Below are 23,530 nucleotides of genomic sequence, written 5' to 3'. Positions count from 1 at the left end.
AACCTTTGAACGGTATATTAAATATAGGTAAATCACAACTTGTTTTGTGTGGAGAATATGTGGCTGCCATAGAAATTTAGATATTTAAAGGTCTAAATGATGAATTTTAAGTTGTTGGCATTTTGGTGGGTCTAATAAATATAATTGTTTGATACACAAAAATGTTTAATTCAGTGTTGGGTTGGTACTACTGCAAAATCAGCAGAGAACCCATGACTGAAATGACTCATGTGGCTTGTGGTTTGTTGAAAAATAAAATTTCACATATAAATATAGTCTGTCTGAAACCATGTGAGGTTACCTTGGAGAGAACAGAAAGGCGAAGGACAGCATAGTTAGAGTAATTTCCTCCAGGACCCTCTGCCTCGATGGTTAGTGTAACATCTGTGCCTGATACCATATCAGCAGGAGGAGTGAGAGAAACTGTCCCCTGAGCACTGCTGCCACCCTCAAGATTGAGCCTGTCATGACAAAGAAACAGAACTGTGGCACAGAGTTTTGTTCCTGATAAGAAAAACTTTAAAAGCTTGTATGTCAATCATCACTGAGTGAACTGAGAAGTGGAGAAATTACGTTAATGGATGTTTCATAGGGATGTTTTTGTCATTCCTTGCACAAATTGTGTAGGAACCACTTGGTCCATTGGTTGTAACAGTAAAATTTAGTTTAAACACTTGTCCTGGCAGCATGGAGCTGTCTGCTATTGCCTAAAGATGGAGAGGAAAAACAAAAAAGAAGACATTCAGTTCCAGAAAATAGCATTGTATTAAAAATAGATTTGTTCAAACAACTAGTGAGCTGCCTACTGCCTTCTAAAGGAAGTATTCATTCATGGAAACTTAGAATTGATTTCCACACGAGAGACTCGACCACAATAGATTTTAATCAATTTTTTGGTACCACTTTAGAATAATGGTCCGTCATTAATAGGTAACTATGCAGGAAGTAATGCAGGACTAATGAATAGTACTACATTAACACTTCAACTACTACTATTAACTAATACAGAAACAAGCTTAACTAATCCGTAAGTAATATTGAATTTAGGACTAAAATAGTTCCTTATTAGGTAATGAATAATTTCTGAAGGAGATTGGCATCACTAAGAACTAATAGGTAACTACAACAAATTATAAAGAATTACTAATTAATTAGTAATCACAACATTAACGTGTCTGAGATGTGACCAATTGTCTTTTTTTTTTTTGCTCTCAATGTTGTCGCATTACTAATTACTCAAGTGTTATCTAGTCACTATGCAGGAATTACTAGTGATCTGGACCATTATTTTAAAGTGAAAAAACATATTTTTCACTTTAAAATAATAGTCCAGATCACTAGTAGTTCCTGCATAGTGACCAGGTAACACTTGAGAAATTTATTGATGTATTTTATGACTTTATTCAGATTAAAAAAAGATGATTAATTACATCTGACACACAATAATGTTCTTTATAATTTGTCAGTTAGTTAATAGTTATTCATGAGGCTAATCTCATTCAGTAATTATTGATTAGCCTACTTAACAAGGAACTATCTCCTAAATTTGATATTACTAATGAATAGTTAAACTTGTTTATATATTAGTTAATAGTAGTAGCTGAAGTGTTAATGTAGTACTCATTAGTCCTGCATTACTTCCTGCATAGTTACTTATTAATGATCGACCATTATTCTAAAGTGTTACCGATTTATGCTAGCATTTTGCTAAGCTAATACAGTTCTTAAAGCCGGCATGAAACACAAATTGCGATAGTCTTTTCTTCCCTATTGTGACGTATAGCTGAGTGACATGGATTCTCGAACAAGAAATAAATGTAGGGTGAGACTTAATTTTGTCCATTGGGGAATTATTAGATTGGTGGTGTCACGGGTGTGTGCTGACAGGAAGACGAAGACAGAATAAATTCCAGACGTAGTTTAATCAAAAGTAATCTCAAACAGGCATACAAGCTGACACATATGAACTAATAATGACGGTAACTATGGGGACAGACGAGTGGCGGGAGAAACTCATGAAACAAAGAAAAGAAAACACATGACAAATGAAAACTGATGTCACAGGGTTTTTTGGGTTGTTTCATGTTCATGTTTTTGAGTTTGTCATGTTCACAGCCATGTTCACTGTCATGTTTCTTAGTTTGCTTTGTTCACTGCTGTGCACTTCCTGGTCTTGTCATGTGATTTCCATGCCCTCATGTGTTTGTGTCATGTAATTTGTTCATTTTCTCCTCAGTGTTCACAGGTGTCCCTCGTCTTGTCATTAGTCTATGTGTATTTAAGCCCTCATGTTTGCCATGTGTCTTTGTCTGATATTGATGATGTTGTAACCCGTTGGTGGTGAGTTTCTGTTGTCAAGTCAAGTCAAGTCAAGTCAAGTCAAGTCAAGTCAAGTCAAGTCAAGTTTAATTTAGTCAAGTTTAGTTTATTGTTTTGCCAAGTCTGTTTTATGTTTTGGATTTTTGAGTAAAATAAACTACACATGGGTTCTGAATACTTGCCTCCAGTGGATTCATGTTACAGAATATCAGACCTACAACAATGAACCCAGCAGTTGCAATCTTTCGTCTGCGCCAAGGCCATCGATCCATTATGGATTATGTGGAGGAGTTTTGTGGACTTTGTTATCATGTTGACTTTAATGATATTGCGCTTAAGGACATTTTTAGATTTGGGTTAAACGAGCCCATTTGCTCGTTTGGGGGACTGTCACAGGGTGTTTTGGGTTGTGTTTCATGTTCATGTTTTTGAGTTTGTCATGTTCACTGTCATGTTTCTTAGTTTGCTTTGTTCACTGCTATGCACTTCCTGGTCTTGTCATGTGATTTCCATGCCCTCATGTGTTTGTGTCATGTCATTGGTTCATTGTCTCCTCAGTGTTCACAGGTGTCCCTCATCTTGTCATTAGTCTCTGTGTATTTAAGCCCTCATGTTTGCCATGTGATTCATGTTACAACTGACGGCACCTGGGGACGACCAATGGAGACTAAGCAGATGGATCTATAGGCACAGACGGAGAGCCGATAGACATCGCTGGCTCTGGAGATTTCGGCAATGCCGTGGCGACGAAAGTTGAAGATGGAGCCAGAGTACCCGAGGGCTGAGGTGAAGCCGGTGTGACGGAGGACAGAGGCCCTGATCCAGAACAAGTTCTTCAGGGTCTCGTCGTCGTAGGGGCAGGTGATGGCAAGACGAAAGAAGTGGGTGGCAAAGGTGAGGAAATCGGTGCTCTCCTGAGCCACCGAAATAATTTGAACGCTTATATCCATTTTGGAGGTCCTGTCATCTGTCACGGGTGTGTGCAGGCAGAAAGACGAAGACCAAACGTAGTTTAATCAAAAGTAATCTCAAAGTGCTTATATAGAGATTTGGGCGTGTTTTATAAAAATTCTTAACCTTAGGTATGTGGTCGCTTATTTAGAATACTCCAAATATATTCAAATCAAGGTTACGAACAAATTCATGTGTGTATTTATGTATTGTGAATTAGGCGGAATTGAGAAGTTCATGAGAAGCTCTCCTGTGTGTATAAATATGAAAAATCCACGCAATTATTAATGAATGTAACCCAGTGTTTTCCACTTATCCACCATGGATTTATTGGATTTATTTTTTCACTGAACCTGGTGCAATGCATTTTGGGAATGTCATGCCATTCTCTGTGAAAAATATATGCAATAAACTCTGTCAAATCTTGATGAGAAGATTTATCTTAGGAGGCAGCATATTTGAAGATACTATATCTACCTTTTGGTACAGCTCACTAAGTTTTGGATCAGAGTGAATGTCAAAATGGATCAAATTTAATATAGTTTTGAAAATAAGTGTCATGTGCAGTTTTTACCTTAACAGTCACTTTGGACTGAGACATCTGTGTGGTGGTCTGTCTCTGGAACAGGCTGGAGAAGGTCTTGTCTTTTCCTTTCAGTAATATCACAAACTCTCCTTCTGGCACTTCTTTCACAGTAACTAGGAAATCTCCACCACCCATTTTCTCTATGGTTCCATTAGACACTTTGACCCCAGACACCTCCATTAGAGCAACTTCATGCACCTCTAGACCATCTGGACCGTTCTCTCCAGTCAGTGTTAGTAGCAGCTTAGCTGGTGAGCCTGAATAAAGAGCAAATATTTTTTTTAAACCTCCATTAAAATAATTTTATAAAAATCGACTCAGTTCAACACAACAGCGGTTCAAACCTGCTGATGGCTGCCCATTAACGACAGCATATCCAGGATGAGGTCCTTTGAATTCCTTCACAAATTCAGAGATGAATGTAATTGCACTCTGACCTGAAAAATGCACATTCTTTAAATGTAAATCAATTTCTTATAAAGGCCCAAAAGACCGGTTGGCAAAGACTTTAGTGTGGTGGTTTATGAAATATGTTCACGATGGCTCACCAATCACTTTTATGGTGTAGGACTGAGTTGTCATCATGTCAATGTGCCACAGGCCCATCTCAGTTTCATTTAATTGGATCCGTTGCAGGTTTCCTACTTCCTGAATTGTTCCCAGAGTACCGTTGGCAACAGTGTTAGATTGAGACACACCTGGAAGCAAGTTAATTCCATTAGATAATAGTGGAGGAACATACTTTGTTCCCTATCAGTTGGTAATGTTCGATGTTATGTCAGAACGAACTGACGAATTGGGATCTTGAGAGCCCAATCCCCTTTGAGTGTAAACAAAACAAGCCAATGGACATTGGCGAGTGAGATTTGCATTGCAAAGCCACTCCCCATGAAGCGGGTATCTAAGGAAGCTTGAAGCACTCACTCATTTAAGCTTTTGCTTTAGGTGAGCATTTTGTTTGATTCTGCTCTGCAATCAACCTTCTATGAGTTTTCTACAAACCCGGAAAAAGCTCCAGTGATGGGCAGTAGCTAAATCAATGTAGAGATGCTACTAACTTAACTACATTTTTTCAGTAGCAGTCTTAACAGTGGCTCGGTTGCTTTTAAAACAGTGTAGCTTTTCCAGTAGCTAACTACTTTTTCTAACAAGTAGCTAAAAACTAAAATCGTGTATTACCGCATTCTATAGTTTTATGCAAGAATTACCGCATTCTATCGTTTTATGCAAGCTCCATCAAGCAGGCTTGTTAAAACAGTCTTGTATGCTTTGCAGCAACCGTTCCCCTGTGCACTTCAGCACTAACATAGTTTTTGCCTAAAAGAGCAAGCACGAGGTTGTGTCTTTTTCAAGATGGTATTTCACCCATGTGATTCTGGATGTGGTCGTTACCCGTCCCCATCTCACAGTCATGATCGCTGTCTCACGTGTCTGGGCCAAAAGCCTGCTGAGGTGGCATTCGTGGATGAGTCATGTATGACCATTGTGGTGCAGCGGTCGAGTCTCGAGTACCTCGAAAGAGGTGGAGTCTCATCTGCTATTCCCCGATCTAGTCTCTCTCCCCAGCAGAGAGCTTCTTTGATTAATACATGGGGTGACTTGAGGATCCCAGTGGGGTCTCTCCCGTCGGGTCAATCCCCATTCCCCCACTCTTCTAACGCATTGCAGGCTGTGGAGCATCCAGTGAGATTGCTGGTCCTTCTCATGGGGGACCCAGCATCTCAGTCGGGGCTCCGCCGGAGGATCAGAGGTCAATCGCTGCACCTGAAGGTGGGCTAGAGTCCTCCGGAGATGATGATTCAGCTGCGCTGTCCCCTTCAGGGAGAGTAGTGTTGTTCGAGACCCAGAGCTGATGGCCATGCTTTCCCGGGCCGCTGAGAGTGACAGGCTTGAGTGGAATCCTCCACCATGTCCTAAACTCTCAAGGCTGGAATATTGGTATACCAGGGCAGGGCATGCTGTACAGCAGCATCCCACTCCAGAGCCTTTCTTCCCAGAGGTGCATGAGGAGGTCGCAAAGTCGTGGAAGTCAACTTTTTCTGCCCGAAACCGCTCCGGCGCCTCCAAGGCTCTCACTACTCTTGATGGTGGAGTGGACAAGGGGTATGTGGCTATCCTCCAGGTGGAGCGTGTAGTTGTGATGCAGTCATGCTCACAAAGTACTGCCTGGCAGGATAATCCCTGTCTCCCATCCAAGCCCTTGAAAATCTTGTCCGTGTTTACGCCCAAGGCTTACAGCGCCATTGGACAGGCCACCTCCGCCCTGCTCGCCATCGCCCTCCTACAAGTATACCAGGCCAAGACACTCAAATAGCTGCACAAGGGTAGTTCTGGCCCCGGGTTGATGCAGGAACTGCACACAGAGACAGACCTCAGCACGGATCCTTGGGCAGGCGATGTCCACACGTGTGGTCCAGAATGCCATCTTTGGCTGAACCTGGCTGACATGAGGGAGACGGACAAAGTTCACTTTCTCGACTACCCCGTCTCCCAGGCCGTCCTCTTTGACAACGAGACAATCAAGCACATCCTGCTGCTGCGTCCAGCCTGCTGCCGACTGCCAGGCCCTCCAAGCGTGAGACAGGCGACCTAGGGATGGAGGAAGCAGCTCTTTAGGAGACGGTGCGTTCACCTTCCCCCAGAGGGCTGGGCGGAGAATCCTTTGTTGAGTCAAATTTCTGTTCTGCTGCTGGCTTTATGGCTAGCGGTACCCAAATTCTTGTTAAAAGATCAGTTTCCCAAGAGGGTGCGGATGACAATGTGACGCTATGCATTGCCACTCTCTTTCCCCTCTTCTTTTACCAGCAGGCAGGAGTGTGTGGTTTGAGGATGTGGCACCTTCTCACACACCCCCTCCCAATCCCCACCGGGAACCAAGGAGCCATGTAAGTGTTGCACTATACACTCGGTCCCCACTCCAGGGCACTGTGCATTGTTATTCCCTCTGACCCAGCTTGTACGGCATCTTGAAGCCTGGCTAGCGCTCCCAACCCATCTCGCTGGCTCATTCGGACTATCAGACTTGGCTATACGATCCCCCCAAGTTCATCGGCAACAGTCAGGGTGGTCTAGGCTCCCCATGCATGTCGCAACTGGGCATGTCGCCCAGTGAGCCTGTTCGCACAGACATTGTGCAAGGTCAGGAAGGATGAGGAGCAGGTCTTGATGGTCCCACCGTACTGGCCCAACTTGGTTCCCAGAATTGACGCTCCTCGCGATGATTCCTCTGAGGAAGGACCTTCAGATCTATGGAACTTTCATGTGTGGTCTCTGGATGGGACATGGAGGACTTGAGTGACCTACCCCCAGCAGTGGTAGACACTGTCACTTCAGTGAGAGCGCCCTCTTCGAGGTGCGCTTACGCTTTGGAGTGAAACCTGTTGGAATCAGATCGGTGCTGTCCTTCCTGCAAGAGGGGTTGGAGCGAAGGCTGTCTCCCTCCACCCTGAAAGTGTATGTTGCCGCCATCGCTGCACATCACAATGCAGTAGATGACAAGTCTGTGGGAAAAACCCAACCTGATCATCAGGTTCCTGAGGGTGGCAAGGAGGTTGAACCATCCCTGCTCTCACCTTGTACCCTTTTAAGACCTTTACTTTTTCTTGTAAGCCTTGCAGAGAGCAGCCTTGGAGCTGCTACAGTCAGTAGAACTTAAAAACCTGTCTCTTAAGACAGTGCTGACCTGCATGCATTTTCGGTCATGCCTGGAGTTCGGGCTGGCAAATTCTCACGGAATCCTGAGACTCTGGCCTTGATACATGTCCAATGTTCACACCACTCCCTTTAGCGACCAGGTGGTGAACATGCAAGCACTATCCCTGTAGGAGGCAGATCCAACCTTTGCTCTGCTCTGTCCTGTTTGTGATTTGCACTTGTACGTGGACTACATGCAGAGCTTCAGTACCTCAGACCACCTCTTTGTCTGCTATGGAGGCCAGCAGAAGGGAAAGGCTGTCTCTAAGCAGTGGTTGGCCCACTGGATAGTGGATGCCATAGTCTTGGCGTATCAGGCTCAAGACAAGCTGTGCCCCCTGGGGGTGAGATCTCACTCCATTCGGAGTGTTGCCTCTCCCTGGGTGTTGGTGCACAGTGCCTCGCTGGCAGACATTTGTCGAGCTGTGGGCTGGGTGACGCCTAACATATGTGTGTCCTCCTTTGTACTGGCTACAAGTAGCTAGTAAGTGAGAGGACTCACTTGATGGCTTGCTTGCAGTGCCATTCCCCTCTAAGGACAGGATACGAGCGCTTATCTTCCTCCCCAGGGCCGGGTTTCCCAATAACGATGTATCTTAGCTCTAAAGAGCGTGTTCTACGAGCAAAGTTACGATCACTCGCAGCAATTCCACGTGCGTTTCCCAAAAATGTACTTAACATGAACGCGCGAGAACGCGCTCTAAGTGCTACTTAAGAGTCGCTGTCCATTTGCGAAGTGCTGAAATATAACCTTATATGGAATCGTTTCCTCTGAACGTTTCACCTAATAATTGTCATCTGATGTGGATTAGCAATCAAAACACGTCTATATAAAGCAACTACCTTCAGGCTGAGGCACTGACAAAAGGCTGAACAAAAAAACCCAAGAAAAGATACCTTTCAAAAAGACGAAATAAATATCCTCATTTAATTCAGATGTGTATTTATAATTTTTTTTGTTTGTTACCTGCCCTCATAAAAAAAAAAAAATAAAAAATCCAGTGATCATAAAGTCAGTTTCCACAAAAATATTAAGCAGCAGAACTGTTTTTTTATCAACATTGATAATAATGAGAATATTAAAATAAAAAAAATAATAAAAAAGTGTACAATAAAGTACAATCAAAACCGTATAGTATTATCACAATGCACTTGAATGAAGTTAAAGGTGTAATCTGCCGGTTGTCCTGTAGGTGACCTCATAACTCTGTCTTCTTACGATACACTTAGAGCTTTACGATTACTCCAGAGCACTCGTAGATCTACGATCATTTTCAAGTGCTACTTAAGTTACGATGCTTTTGGGAAACAGACCTTAATATTAAGATCAATGTACGATCGTTTTTACGATCAATTTAGGCTTACGATGCTTTTGGGAAACGCAGCCCAGGAGAGTTCCCCACCCAAGGTTTGAAATTGCGACCATTTTGGTCGCATATGCGCCCGAAATTTGATCTGTGCGACCTCAAACTATTTGGGAGCATTTGAGCGAGTGCAAATATTTGTTGAGGTATGACCAGTTTTCCTTTCTCTATAAAACGTTCGCTAGTTACTGCACAGTATGTGCTGTGAGCTGATACATTAAAGCGATCCACTGTTCTATCACATAACCAATTAAACTTTAATCTTAACTTTAAAGCAGACTTTAGGTTGATTAATATCAGCCGTCAATCACTCCCTTTCACTGCGCTCCACTGTCATGTGACAGGGAGCTAACTAGGGCTGCAGCTATCGATTCTTTTTATAATCGATTAATCGATTGATTAATCAATTGATCGGATAAAACAATTTGTGTGTTTTTAAACAACCAAAACAAATAATGCATAATGAAAATGAAGAGGAAAATCTATTTATTTTATTAATATGCACAACAGGTTTCATGCTGTAATCTAGCCCTGACATCAAAGTAAATGTAGATTTCTACACCTGCAGCATTTACCATTATGCTACTAACAAATAATATATCCATTCTGGGGTGAGCCTATTTGCTATGGTAATCTAGCAACCTGTGTGTGTGTGTGTGTGTGTGTGTGTGTGTGTGCACGCAATCGCGCCGTGCGTGAGGAAGAGTCAGTCAGACCAGTTGCTTCATTGCAGTTTGGTACGGCAGAAATGCATACATTAATTTTCAATAGAACGCTGCATTTGGCTTGCATCACTTGCATTGCGGTGCATGTTAGGTGATGCATCCGTTCGAACAATCGCATCACAACATCACGTCCTGGTGTATAGAGTGAATGCATGCTGAAATTATTGTTGCGTGACTACATAAAAGTTTAAGCATATGTGATGCATTGCCGCGATTGGTCTGACTGGCGCGTGAGAGAGACAAGGATGCGTGTGAGTGTGTGTGTGTGTGTGTGTGTGTTTTAGGCTATACTCTCTTGCAATTGAACGTGCATATGTTTACTACTTAAAAACATCAAAGCTAAACATCATATCTAGTCAAACCGCCTCACGACATCGCTACAAATACAGTATGGGATTAAAATCAGCGAACATCAATGTATAGGCTACGTTACCATTGAAGTCGTACTGCTGTGGAATGCCAGGTCTACTTTGCAGTAGACACATTGCACCTTGTTCTCTTCTTTTTTAAGAATGTAATGATCCCAAACTTTAGACATTCTCTGCCGTTTATGGACATCTTTACTCTCCGCCATCGCGCCAACTAAATTCAAAATGTATCATGCGCTATGGTGTGCTTTCTGAACATTGAACAACGGTCCGTGTGAATCAGAAACCTGCGCGTATAGTGCGCATCAAAGGAATTTAACAAGGCTTCGAGACAGAATTTTTGCCTTGAGGAATTTTTGTAATCGAGTTAATCGAGTAACTCGATGAATCGTTTCAGCCCTAGAGCTAACTAGCGCACAACATGTAAAGAGCTGAAGAGAGAAGTAGTTTTATGAAGGGAAAAGTTAAAGAGAATTTGAATTGCCCGACTGGAATAGTAGCCTGATTAAAACTAGCCTGACGTCGTCATACTCAGATTCTAGTCAGAATATGAGTCTGATACTGCTCCATTGGGCTGTGATTATGAGGCGTGTTTCAACCAAACCAGGAAAGAAAATGCCTCTGCACTCAATTGGATAGACCTACAACCAATCCGAGCAACGGAGTAAGTGACGTATGGTAAGCAACGCATAGTTGTCAACAGAACTCAACTCTCACGCACACTGGAAGAAGTCGAAGAAAAATTTGGCTGGCATCCAGGCTAGATTAAAACGTCAATAACAAAAAAAACTAAAAACTAAGGAACCACCAAAAATGCGAGAATGATTCTGATTTGACTTCATTTAGTGTAAGTTACGATTGATGGTGGATAATAATGTACATACTATAATGCACTGACGGTAACAAGGTTGCGCTTTTGAGGCTTGCGCAGCCTCTCGAGGAGAAATCAAAACAAATCAGCACACACAAAGATTGAATATGTGAATTTGATTACATACAACAGTTCAATAAACAGTTAAAATCAAGTCACTTACATTTTAAACGCAATATTGACTGTTTCTGTTATATTTCAGCAGCGAAAATATTTCCAAACAAAGATCACAGCAGAACCACAGCGCATCTCACAGCAAAAGCTTGTTACTGAATGATTCAGTGTTTTGAACAAATCAGTCAAAGAGTCAAAGATTCAATGACCCATTCATTAACAACTGCCTCATTCTTGAACAAATCAGTCATTTGAACAAATTGTCTGAATGAATGACTCAATGATTCACTCATTAAGACGGCCACTGCGCCATCTACTGGCGGTTTAGTTTCATGTCTTAATACCATCATTCTTTCCAATATTTCTTATTTGTATATTCAAAATATATTTAAAACAATCTCATTACATTTATTCAATGCAATTGTAATTTTTCAGTGTAAATGATTTAATTTGATTGCCAACAGCTCTATAGTGTCGTTTTTAAATGAAAGATGACGCAGCATACATTTAATAAGATTGGGGAAAGAATGCCCTTTATAAAGGTAAAAAGAAAGTCCTCTGGGTAAATCACAAATATGCAGATTTAAATATAGAACTGGTAGAACACTGGTGAGAATATTGCTTCAGAATAAATTATATTTATAACACAAAAATATATTTTTTTTTCCAGACAAGCAACTTTTTTATTCTGACAATTGAATGACAGATTTTCTTGCACATGACACACGCACATTTAAACATTATGTTGTGGTGCTCCAACATTTTTGCTGGTGCTCCTAACTTATTGAAGCATCAAACACAGCATCATGAAGCATCATGAAGCATCGAAGCGTTATGAATCAGCGAGTCGAAATCATGATTCGGATCGCGTGTCAAACCGCCAAACTGCTGAAATCACGTGACTTTGGCGATCCAAACCGCTGAATCGACTCACTGATTCATAACGCTTCGAAGCTTCATGATGCAGTGTTTTGAAATCGGTTATCACTATATAAGTCGTTATTTAGGTTTTTTTTGCGCACAAAAACTATTCTCGTCGCTTCATAAAGCTATTGTAGAACCACTGTAGTGAGATGGACTTTGTAACGACGTCTTTAGTACCTTTTATGGGTCTTGAGAGTGTAAAGTGCCATTGTGCCAATGGAGGCCTTTCTGAGCCATCGGATTTCAACTAAAATATCTTCATTTGTGTTCCGAAGATGAATGTCTTACGGGTGTCGAACGACATGAGAGGAAGTAATTAATGACAGAATTTTGATTTTTGGGTGAACTAACCCTTTAACATGAGGCGAGATTATCTATAGTCAGTGCAACATACTGTTGCTACCGCCACTCTTCCATGAGACCAAACCAGATTCTCATTTCATCTTCTGTTACAGATTTAATGTATAAAGTTGCTAACAGCCTGGTAAAATGTCCATGACACTATGATTTATCCTGGACTAAGATGGAATGAAGATAATACAAACATTTGTTGAAATTCAAAATGTTTGACAGCTTGTCTTTAAAAAATGTAACAAATAACTTATTGACTTTGCACTTATCTTTAAAATAAATGTATAGTCAATAATTTAAATAGTAAATTTGTATTTAAGTTAATTCAGTTTAAACAGACATTTTCTGTATTTTTACTTTTCATTTATATGAATTACACTGTATTTCTAATTTCTACATTAACATGATAATCATGAAAATTGTTTGGTTACAAAAAATATTTTTATTTTAGTTAACATTTTTTTTTTTTCATTTAGTTTTCAATAATATGTGGTTCGCGTTCTACTAAAAGTGCCCCTGAATTTACCTGCCGGGCTGCGTAGGTTGAATGTGAGGCTTCTTCCTGTGAGGTAGATAGTAGTGTTGGACACAGACTTGTCGAGTAGGAAGGAGAAACTCTCTACACATCCTGGATTCCTGGAGCGCTGAAGAATTGTCACCTGACATAAGAAGAAAGAGTGTCCAAACATTTGCAAGGAAAAAAGTTTGGCTTTACTCATTTAGCTGGTGTAAATGTTTTGTTTGTGAGATATTTACAATTTCAAAATGACTATATGACACTGATCATACCAGTGCTGAAGTAGAGGTATCAACAATAATTTCAGTGGCTAGAGAGAGTCTGGACTTGGTGACCACAATGGCTTGTCCACCAGAGGCCAAGCCCATGTCATAATATCCCCGAAACTGTGATGGTGCATTCAATGCCCTTCTTCTCCTACTTGATGTTGTTATGAAGAAAGACACCTGAGAAGAGAGGGCAAGATATGTAAAATGGAGGGCTGGTGAAAATGTTGATGCAAAGACTGTATGTGAAGCAACGTTGGACAGTTTACTGTAGACTTGGTGCTGCGGATTAGGGCAGTGATGGTTTTCTCCAGGTATGTATCCTTCGGTGGAGCGTCAGTGAACACGTATATATGCGAGGAAGAGGGAGCGCCTGTCAGAGCCAACTGTTGGAGAGACAGAAGGTTAGAAATGAGAAGAACTATGTAGAATGGTCAATAAACACTGACTGCTGCTAGTGTTTTGACTAAAACAAAGAATGGATCTTTTCAGTCAATTTAGTTGTGGATGAAGGTTCACATATTCTCTATAATATTCTTTATAATATTCAATATTTATTAATTTTAACTAGAGACTATTCTGGTTGCTAATCAGATATGACTGATACTGATACTGACAATTGTATTAATCCCCAAGGGAAAATTCACATGTCACAGCAGCACAACAATATAATAAATAAATAACATTCACAACAGCAACAAAACCTATTCTCCAGTATCAATTTCGCAAAGCATAAAGATTAAATACAACCAAGTAATCCTAGAATATAATCTATCATTTTATAACGTTGGTTGTACAATCTAATAGCGGTTGGTAAAAAAGACTTCCTAAAATGCTCCTTCTAACAGCGGGGATGAACTAATCTTGAGCTGTATGTACTCACAAGATTGAGGTGATTGGCTTAACGGCCACACAGTACAGTACCTGAATTCCTGACAGGCACATTTCTGGGAGGTCTCCTCCTCCATTAGCATTGAGCTTGGAGATCTCTGACTTCATTATATCTGGGTCTGTGGTTCTTATTAGTGGTCCAAAATCTGGAAATTCATACAAAATTCATACAAATTGTTTCTGTAAAAACATAGACCACTTTTGCCATAATAAGAGTAAAAAAGTACATCATTGCTCTATTCCAAGACCTAGTGAGCTGCATACAGAGGCAACATTTTAAGTAACCATATAGGTACACGAAGGCTGCTCCAAAAAGTACCTAATTCTGGTCAAATTCTAAGGCAGAATTGCATGTTTTCTTCACAGAGACCAACAAACTCATTGGGGGAATGTCAAACAAATGTTGCTATTAAATAAACCTATTTTAATTTGCATTCAATAATGAAAAGTATCAATAAAAGAGTTCAGTATAATTAAAAAGGATTATATTTTTCAAATATTTCTATTTGCTATGTATTTCAATGCTTAATGGCATGGGCGTGGTAGTGGGGGGAAAAGTGGACCTGACTACCCAGGGCCCCGTCTAGGGAAAGGGCCCTTTGAAAAGTCTGGAATATATTTTAACATGGAACATGGGGGCCCATCAGGACTGCCTATGCATAGGGCCCAGGATTTTGTGCTACACCCCTGCTTAATGGAAACCCTTTTTGCACTCACCTGGATCATTAAACGGCACCAGAATATATAAAGATGGTTCATCTGTAGTTCCTTTCTTACTGTCAATGATGCTGAAAGCGACTCTCTTGGCTTCTGCAATGTCGTTTGCCATACTGCCTGTGGTGTCAATCACAAAAGCCAGCACTGCAGATCGTGCAATACCCATCAGCCTGATGGAGGGAAAAAGAGGGGACAATTATTCTGGTTAATGCATTTTAAATGTAAACATTAACGTATTCACATTACATTTATAGTTATATACTTTATTTAGACAAAACAATTAGGAATGCTACATACACTACCATTCAAAATTTTGGGGTCGGCCTTATACAAACTTATACTCACCAAAGGCTACATTTATTTGATAAAAAATACAGTAAAAACAGCAAAAATTTTAAATAACTTTTATAATTATATTTTTAAATGTGATTTATTTCTGTTGTGGCAAAGTTGACTTTTCAGCATCATTACTCCAGTCTTCAGTGTCACATGATCCTTCAGAAATCATCATTCTATTTGTAAGTGTCAATTGAAAATGCAATTTAAAAGTCCTTGCTGAGTAAAAGTATAAATTTCTTTGGGGGGAAAAAATTGCTGACCCCAAACTTTTGACCGGTAGTGTAGAAAACAGGTTGTTAAGAGAACATGACATTTGCTCCCAGCTTTGCAAGTAATATCTCTTAAATGTTTAAGAAAGTTTGTCTAAAGATATGGAATCTATCTATTTTAAAATACTGTATATATTTTTTAACGGCTTTGAACAAAATCAACAATTTGAAATACATTTAAGTTTAGTATTTCTGTATTTTCAAAATACATAAAATACAGTGTGCCGGTCAACCTCTTTATTAGGTTGCCCCCCAAAACCAACTTTCATTTAAGCTGCAGCTGTACGACTCCAGCAGGTGAGGGAATTTTCTGCAATAATAACGAATAAGGTAAGGTGAGGATGTCATGGTCGATTCTACTTGTTGATTAAGGTTACATGGAATATCTGTCACGGTTGGTTTTGGGTTTTGTTTGTTTCATGTCTTTTTATTTTGTAATTTTGCCTCAGTCATGTTTCTTGGTTCTTGTCATGTTACCCCCTTGCCCTTATGTGATCACTTCATGTGCTTCCCTTGTTTCATGTGTCTTGTTCTGATTGGTTAATTGTCTTGTCATGTGTTTGAGGTCTGGTTGTTCATTGGTTGTCATAGTTGTATATATAGTCCTCATGTTTGCCTTGTCAGTAGGGATGGGCAAATGAAGTCTCATGAACCACAGAGGCTTTCCCCTGATTGTTTCTGGAAAATATCCGAAGCATCAGGAGTGTCGAAAACAGTTCTATCTTGTGGCAGGTCAAATTGATAACAGCCATAAACCCGTTGTTTTATCTATTGAGCACAAATAAAAGCCTAACAATGCAAAATGTTCAGTTGTGTGATAATATAAAGGTCCTTTCACAATGGATGCGATTTTGACGCGCGAATTTGGTTTTATTTTTTGATCAGCTAATTTTTTTTTGATCAGTGTAATGAGAGCTTCCACACCGAACGCGAATGTGCTGAGGCGAAAAAACGTTTATTTTTTTCCGTTTCGATGTCAATTTTTTTGTAACACTCGCAGCGATAGAATAGGCTTAAACCAATCACATACAAGGAAACAAAGGTGACGAAATGTCCAGTTTATGTCACTAGCCATTCAATCAACAGCCGCGTTTCCACCGCAGGAACTTTCCCCCGGAACTAGGAACTTTGGGGGGGAACTCGGTGTGTTTCGACCGCAGGAACCAGGGTCTAAATGAAGTTCCGGCTAAATATTTCCCCCTCCAAACGGCCCTGCTTGCGAGGTGGTACTTTTTAAAAGTTCGGGAACTTTCGGGGGTGGGACTTGGGCGCTGAACATGCTGATTGGTTGAGCTCTCGCAGCATTTTTTTTTCCACCGCCATTTTTACAAGTCTTTTGCGTGGTGGGTTCTGCGTTCAGTAAATATTTTCTTTGCAACAATGGAGTTCAACAAAAAATTAGACCGATGGACTGACGACGAGGTTCAGGCTTTATTGAGCATATATGCAGAGGAGGACATCCAGCGGGAACTGGAAACGGCGACCCGCAATGAAAAGGTATACCTGAAGATATCGACTCGGTTCCAGTCACACTGGGAAACAGTGCAGAGAGAAGTTAAAGAAATTAAGACAAGATTACAAGAAATTGAAGGATCATAACAACCGGAGCGGTTCCGACCGGCGTATCAACAAGTGGTATGACCGTCTGGACGCGTTGTTGGGACACAGACCGTCCTTTTCTGGTGCAGCGGTAACGAAAGACTTGGCTAGTGCGTTGTTGGAAACCATCCAGGAATCCGAGTGGGTTGAAGGTAAATATCTCATCTTGGTATCATCTATTAAACTCGTTGCAGTGTTTAAACACGTTGCAGTAACTTTTTTCAACGTGCTTTTCCAGACGTAACGAGTGGCCCCAATGAATTGCAGGCAACGGAGACCACCGTGTTTTCCCCCGCGGTCACCAGTTCATTAACCCTCGTCCCGTGTTTCCTGCCGAAACACACACACGCCGAGGTATAAAGCTGACAAAAATGTGTATATATTTAAAAACTGATGTGTAATCCTTAATGGTTTTGAGTAGTTTTGTTGTTTTTAATTGTAAACTTAAATTGCCCATGATAAAAAATTGCACACTGGGCATAAACAATTGTTCATTATTTGTAGTGAAAACACTTTAAATAATTAATTGATGGTTTCTATTGTTTCATGGTTGCCTTGTGTATTAATTTCCATGTGTTTCTGTGCAATTTTTCTACTTAGAGAAAAGGAAAAGGGACTGTGACTTTCTTGATGCACTGAGGGACATGGAGGATGCTAACCCGGCCGTCCTGCAGCATGGACAAGAACAGCGTGACCAATATATTCAGCTGTTACTTGAGAGCCAGGCCGAGGAAAGATGAGGAGGCAAGAGCTGGCATTCCACCAGTCAGAAGCGGAAGAAAGCTGACGGCAGCAGAGGGACTTTCAGACCTGGTTTCTGTATGTTCTTGGACAGTTTGTCCAGTCGTTCAAGAAGTAGCCACAATGACCAGCTGCTTGAATGAAGCATTTGCACTACCACATTTGTACTTTATATATTGTACGTGTTGGCACAGCTCTTGGACAGGTTACTGAAAAATACACTTTTTTTATATTGTTGTTTTCACATTTTATATTTTCATTTTATTGTTCTAGTAATTTATTTGTCTTTGCACACTTTTATTTTAATTTTGTAAGAACTAATCTGTCTAAAATAAAGTCAAATGTGTAAAATGTCACTGTGTCTTTAATTTCCACATTCTAACTATATAACCACATTCTAATTGTATTCATATAGTGTAGGAAGCAAATAAAAGGGCTCCTGCTCGCAAGTCTTTCTGAATATGCACATAAACATATCTAGAAAACTCAAATATTATATTTTTAAATGTATAACTATGTGAATGTAGTATAATAACTTATAACCACAACTTAAGTGAAGCCATAAGTGTGGTCCTGCTTCATTTAAAATTTGAGGAAGAAGTCTCTAAAATTATGCATTTAATGAAGCATATTGTAATACTAGTCATGTGAATTTTTATTTTTTTTTATTTTTTTTTGTGAATGCTAAGAGATGTTATTGTGATAAAAAATTAAATACTTGCAGTCTAGTACCTAATCTTTCAACCGCTTAATTCAGTCTTTTGTTTTCATTCAATTAACTTTTCACACATCTGTCATGAATGACTGAAACCTCATTATCCTTTTATAGAAAATATTTTGTTTTGGAATTGAGCTATTACAACACATTCAGATTTTGGATTGCCCATCATCCCATTTTGCATTAAAATGGTGAAACCAGGTGAAAGTGCACGTTTAAATAAGCAGTGTTGGTAATGTGTATACATAACCAGCAAAAGCAGAATGCTTGCATCTCCTCCACTTGTTATTGTTGCAGACAGTATCGCGCAAAAGTGATTACTGTCCGTCGGTGACTGGGAGGAGCAGTTGCGCGCATTCCCACGTCATCGGATTAATTTGCCTAATCTTCCCGGTACTTTAGACCGCGGTGGAAACGCAGATAGTAGCAGGTCTGGGGGAGAAAAAGTTCCTGGGAAAAAAGTTCCTGGTACAAATAGTTCCGGGTAATTTCGGTGGAAACGCGGCTAACATGAACCTTTGCCAGGTATCGCATTTCTCATGAGATTACAGCTGTAGTTCTGTGTTTACAGCTGTTTTTGTCTACTAGCCTATAGGCTACAGATTACGATATTATAATCAATACGTTGATTTTTTTCTAACCTAATTGTGTCCGCGACTATGGAAAGTGAATGTGTTTCCGTCAGTACGACTGTGGCACTTAAATGTTTACATTGTGACTCAACTGGAAGCATAGCTGGAAACACAGCTGCTCCGGATCGATTGGTTCCTGAAGTGTGTGGTTTATCTCGTCAAATGCGCTGCTACCATCTCTGGAGGAGCTCCTCAAATTGTCCCACGGACATTTGAAAGTAAGTGCGGAACCGGCCATGATAAAGTTTTAGCTCCTGTACAAGATTAGCATACTACTCTTCAGACTCTCTGTTCTTTAAGACTGGGTGCACCCAAAACCTTCTTTTCGGTCTTTTAAAGAAAATGAAAAGCTTGTCTCCACTGAATGATGAAGTGTCCGTGTTTTCTCAGCTGTCGCTGCGAATGTTTTGGAATGTTGGAGCTCTGAAATGTCGCAAACTCGCATCACGGCTGATGTGAATGGTTTTGACGCGAACTATTCGCACACAAAATATTAGCTTTTTCCGCTTTGCTTTTTCGTTACGCATCCGGTGTGAAAGGGCCTTAATTCACATATTAAAGTGTGTCAATAAATTAAATGTAACAATTATAATTATAATAATACCAACAGAGTTGTTTGATGCAAGTAAACAGTACTCTAATTATTTTATGTTTATATTGTTTATGGCAGAATATATGATCATGTAATATAGGATATAGGCTTATATATGTAAAAAAATATATATAATAAATGGACTTCAACTTCCAAAAACCCGTAGAGTAGTGGTCTGGGTTCAAGCATTCTGACACGCAAAGTGAAGCATTCATGTGACTGGAAAGAAAGCAGGGCTCGACATTATGCCTGTTCACGTGCTTGTCCTTCGGACAAGCATCGTCATTTGTCCGAGTAAAACATTTGCTTGTCCGGAAATGTTTTTTTGGTATTTTTTTGTTTTAAAGGGGTATTTCAGCGCTGGGAAGATGAATGTGTATTTAAACTGGGTCATTTATGTAGAAATGTGAAATTATTTTTGAATTTGGTGCCTTCTAGACTGAGAAAAGACAGACATTTTATTTTTGTCTCATGTGGATGAAGTCCAGTCTGGCGCATTTTCAGATCATGCTTATGGAAGCTAAACTTTCATAGGAATTCATTGAAAAGTTGGTGCAGTATCAAGATGCATGTTGACTAAATTCAAGCATTAAAGAGAAAACAGTGTCTTCACTTTAATCTTTTTACACATTCATTTCCACATATAATTGAATGAGGAAAAGAAAAACAAAAGAAAACAGCAACAACAGACATGTTGACTACTTGAACATAAAATTTTGCTCTCCTTTCTTTCTGGCCAGCAAATTTCTCAATGACTCTCTGATTAAAGTCAGTCATCTCAGTAGTGTCATGACGTTTGCATTGTTCAGTTAGATATTGAGGTCTCTTACCCCCGTTGTTCTCCACAAAACTTCAGTACCGACACTTTGAAATAAAAGACAGGGAAAGCAATAAAGGGCATTGCTAACAACACATCCAGCCAGCCACCTACGTTTCTCATTACAAGCGCGTGAAGCTCCGAGTGCAGCTTCATCCTCTGTCACTGGCCTGCTGCTGGATTTGTAAATCGCGTTGGTCCGGGATCCTTTATCCTTTTTTTTTCTTCCAGCGAACGCCTTGTGAAAGAATTTGGTTTAACTGCTGCTTTCTCTCCGAAAGTGAACATCCTAACAAGGTTTTGGCGGAGTCGGAGTGACTGTGTCGCCCGCACACTTTCGCTTTAGTTGCCAAGAACGGAAAGTTGAATGACAGGTGACGAGAACCAATCAGATTGGATAAAATAACACGCATCCAATCCTGATTCGCCAGGGACGCAGCGACCTGCGTCTGGAGGAGGATCTTTAAGAGACCAATTAGAGACCAGCTTCAGGTCACATGCTGCCCGTAGATTTTTGTACTCAGATAGACGTTCATTTGTCCGGCGTCCCTCGCGCATGAAACCGCATGAAACATATTGAAGAACATATAAAATAGTTAACCGATCAAAGCCAGTTTTTATTAAATGCTGAGGCTCTTACTAACAGCCGACACGTCGTATGAGTAAACTATTTTATTTTTATTTCATTTTTATATCATTTTTGTATACATGTATATTTCTGGAATTTTGATGGGGGCGTCGCCCCAGCGCCCTCTTTTGACCAGCCGCCACTGTCTCATTCTTAATCCATAGGGTTTAATATGGAGTTGGCCCACCCTTTGCAGCTGTAACAGCTTCAACGCTTCTGGGAAGGCTTTCCACAAGGTTTAGGAGTGTTTATGGGAATTTTTGACCATTCTTCTAGAAGCACATTTTTTGAGGTCAGGCACTGATGCTGGTCGAGAAGGCCTGGTTCGCAGTCTCCGCTCTAATTCATCCCAAAGGTGTTCTATCGGGTTGAGGTCCGGACTCTGTGTAGGCCAGTCAGGTTCCTCCACACCAAACTCACTCATCCATGACTTTATGGACCTTGCTTTGTGCACTGGTGCGCAGTAATGTTGGAACGGGAAGGGGCCATCCCCAAACTGTTCCCACAAAGTTGGGAGCATGGAATTGTCCAAAAGGTATTAGTATGCTGACGCATTAAGTGTTCCTTTTGCTGGAACTAAGGGGCCAAGACCAATCCCTGAAAAACAACCCCACACCATAATCCTCCCTCCACCAAACTTTACTCTTGGCACAATGCAGTCAGGCAAGTACAAACCAGACTTGTCCATCGAGGGTTGCTAGACAGAGAAGTGCGATTCGTCACTCCAGAGAACACGTCTCCAGTCCAGTGGCGGCGTGCTTTACACCACTGCATCAGACATTTTGCATTGCATTGGTAATGTAAGGTAAGATAAGTAGCACGTCTTATCTTCAACGAACCCAAAAGGGCCCATGTCACACCATACCGTCTTCTCTGCACTGGCTACCACTCGCTGCTCTCATCAAGTTCAAGGCACTTACGCTTGCTTACAGATCCACCACGAGCTCCGCTCCTGCATACTCTGACTCGCTCCTACAAGTCTACACTCCCACCAGAAGCCTTCGCTCAGCTAAGGAGCAACGGCTTGTGGTACCATCACAGAGAGGCAGAAAATCCCTCTCCAGAACATTCACATTCACCGTTCCCTGCTGGTGGAACGATCTTCCCACCTCCATCTGAATTCCAGAATCACTGACAGCATTCAAACGACAGCTGAAAACTCACCTCTTCCGCAAGCACTTAACCTTATCTTTAAAAAAAAAAAATTTCCTTTCCTTATTTTCCTTCTATTTTCCTCTACTCTCCTCACTGGACTCGGGAAGGAAGGATACAGAGTCCTCTCTGGACTCGTGACAGGAGACGGAGTCCTCTCTGGACTCGGGACGGAAGGAGACAGAGTCCTCTCTGGACTCGGGACGGAAGGAGAGACGGGGTCCTCTATGGACTCAGGACGGAAGGAGACGGAGTCCTCTCTGGACTCGGGACGGAAGGAGAGACGGGGTCCTCTATGGACTCAGGACGGAAGGAGACGGAGTCCTCTCTGGACTCGGCACGGAAGGAGACGGAGCCCTCTCTGGACTCTGGTCACGGGCTGGACTGGAGACGTCATGGGACTAAGGACAGGTACTCAACGTGTCACAGGTGCCATCCAAAAGTCTAATAACCAGTTTTCCTCTGCTGGTTTCATGTCTGGTGAAGTTGCCACAGGCATGTCGGTGGCCATCTTGGCTGGAGTTGAATGGGGCGACCGAGGCTGAGTGTTCGTCTCAATGGACTGGTATGTGAAGGGTGCAGGTTTAGGGTGAGTTGGAGCACCCAAGTGCCTTTCAGATGGGAATGGAAGAGGGCTGTTATGTTCTTTAATTTCTTCAACTACGAAATCGGAACCATTAAGCTAGAGGATGAAATTAATGGACTCGACTAAGAACAAACAATACTCAGGAGATTTAAAACGAATTACTCCAGATTCATCCAGTCCCATCTGAAAGTAAGCGTTGAGCGTAGAATCGCTCCAACTCACCAGATGGGAAAACCTTACAAACTCCTCCACATACTGCTCCAGAGGACAACCAACCTGCTGGAGGGAGAGGAGCAGAGCCGATCAGCCCTATACGTTCACTACGCAAGCTGCGTAGGGCCCCGCAAATTACTCAAGGCCCCGCCTCCTCCCGTGTCATAGCGCGTCACGTCACCGTCAATTAATGTTTACAACATCCATGACAAAATTAAGCGAAACTATCCTTCTGGTCATGAAAAGAGGAAAAAAAAAAACCCATGAAAGTGAACTGCGGGAACAACAATCAGGTAAACTTGTCTTCTCTCTAAGTTTGATGTCAGCAAAGTAAAGTTTATGTGCATTTCTGTTGTGTTTTTTCGGTCTTGCTAACCTAGCTGTACAGGCAGGCAGTGCATCTCTTGCATCACTTTGCCTGACAAAAGTGAGTAAAATACAATTATTTATTACGTTTGTTTTTGATAAACGACAAAGTGCAACGGTGTTTGTTTACTGCAGCTCGGAAAAGATAACCGCGTCGCGTGTGTTATCATGCGTTCATTCATATGCACGAAATGAAATGCACATTTTTCAAGCAGAAATAT

The 23,530-nt window shown here is 41.1% G+C and overlaps 1 protein-coding gene across 1 annotated transcript in view; it reads right to left on the bottom strand.

The window, feature by feature from the left end:
* Positions 1-23,530, bottom strand: part of LOC307127973 (von Willebrand factor A domain-containing protein 7-like) — a 51,266-nt gene that overhangs the window by 3,058 nt on the left and 24,678 nt on the right. Inside the window, exons 7-16 of the mRNA XM_079819472.1 lie at positions 14,658-14,827; positions 13,974-14,086; positions 13,319-13,435; positions 13,056-13,229; positions 12,793-12,925; positions 4,405-4,554; positions 4,201-4,293; positions 3,845-4,113; positions 574-707; positions 302-461 (exon numbers count right to left, since the gene is read on the bottom strand). Coding sequence (XP_079675598.1) covers positions 302-461; positions 574-707; positions 3,845-4,113; positions 4,201-4,293; positions 4,405-4,554; positions 12,793-12,925; positions 13,056-13,229; positions 13,319-13,435; positions 13,974-14,086; positions 14,658-14,827 — 1,513 coding nt within the window. The remainder of the gene's footprint in view (positions 1-301; positions 462-573; positions 708-3,844; positions 4,114-4,200; positions 4,294-4,404; positions 4,555-12,792; positions 12,926-13,055; positions 13,230-13,318; positions 13,436-13,973; positions 14,087-14,657; positions 14,828-23,530) is intronic.

Source organism: Gobio gobio (genome assembly GCF_949357685.1).
Source record: "Gobio gobio genome assembly, chromosome: 6".
Taxonomy (NCBI): domain Eukaryota; kingdom Metazoa; phylum Chordata; class Actinopteri; order Cypriniformes; family Gobionidae; genus Gobio; species Gobio gobio.
Note: the sequence above shows the minus strand (reverse complement) of the source record. Positions and strands in the feature narration are given on the sequence as shown.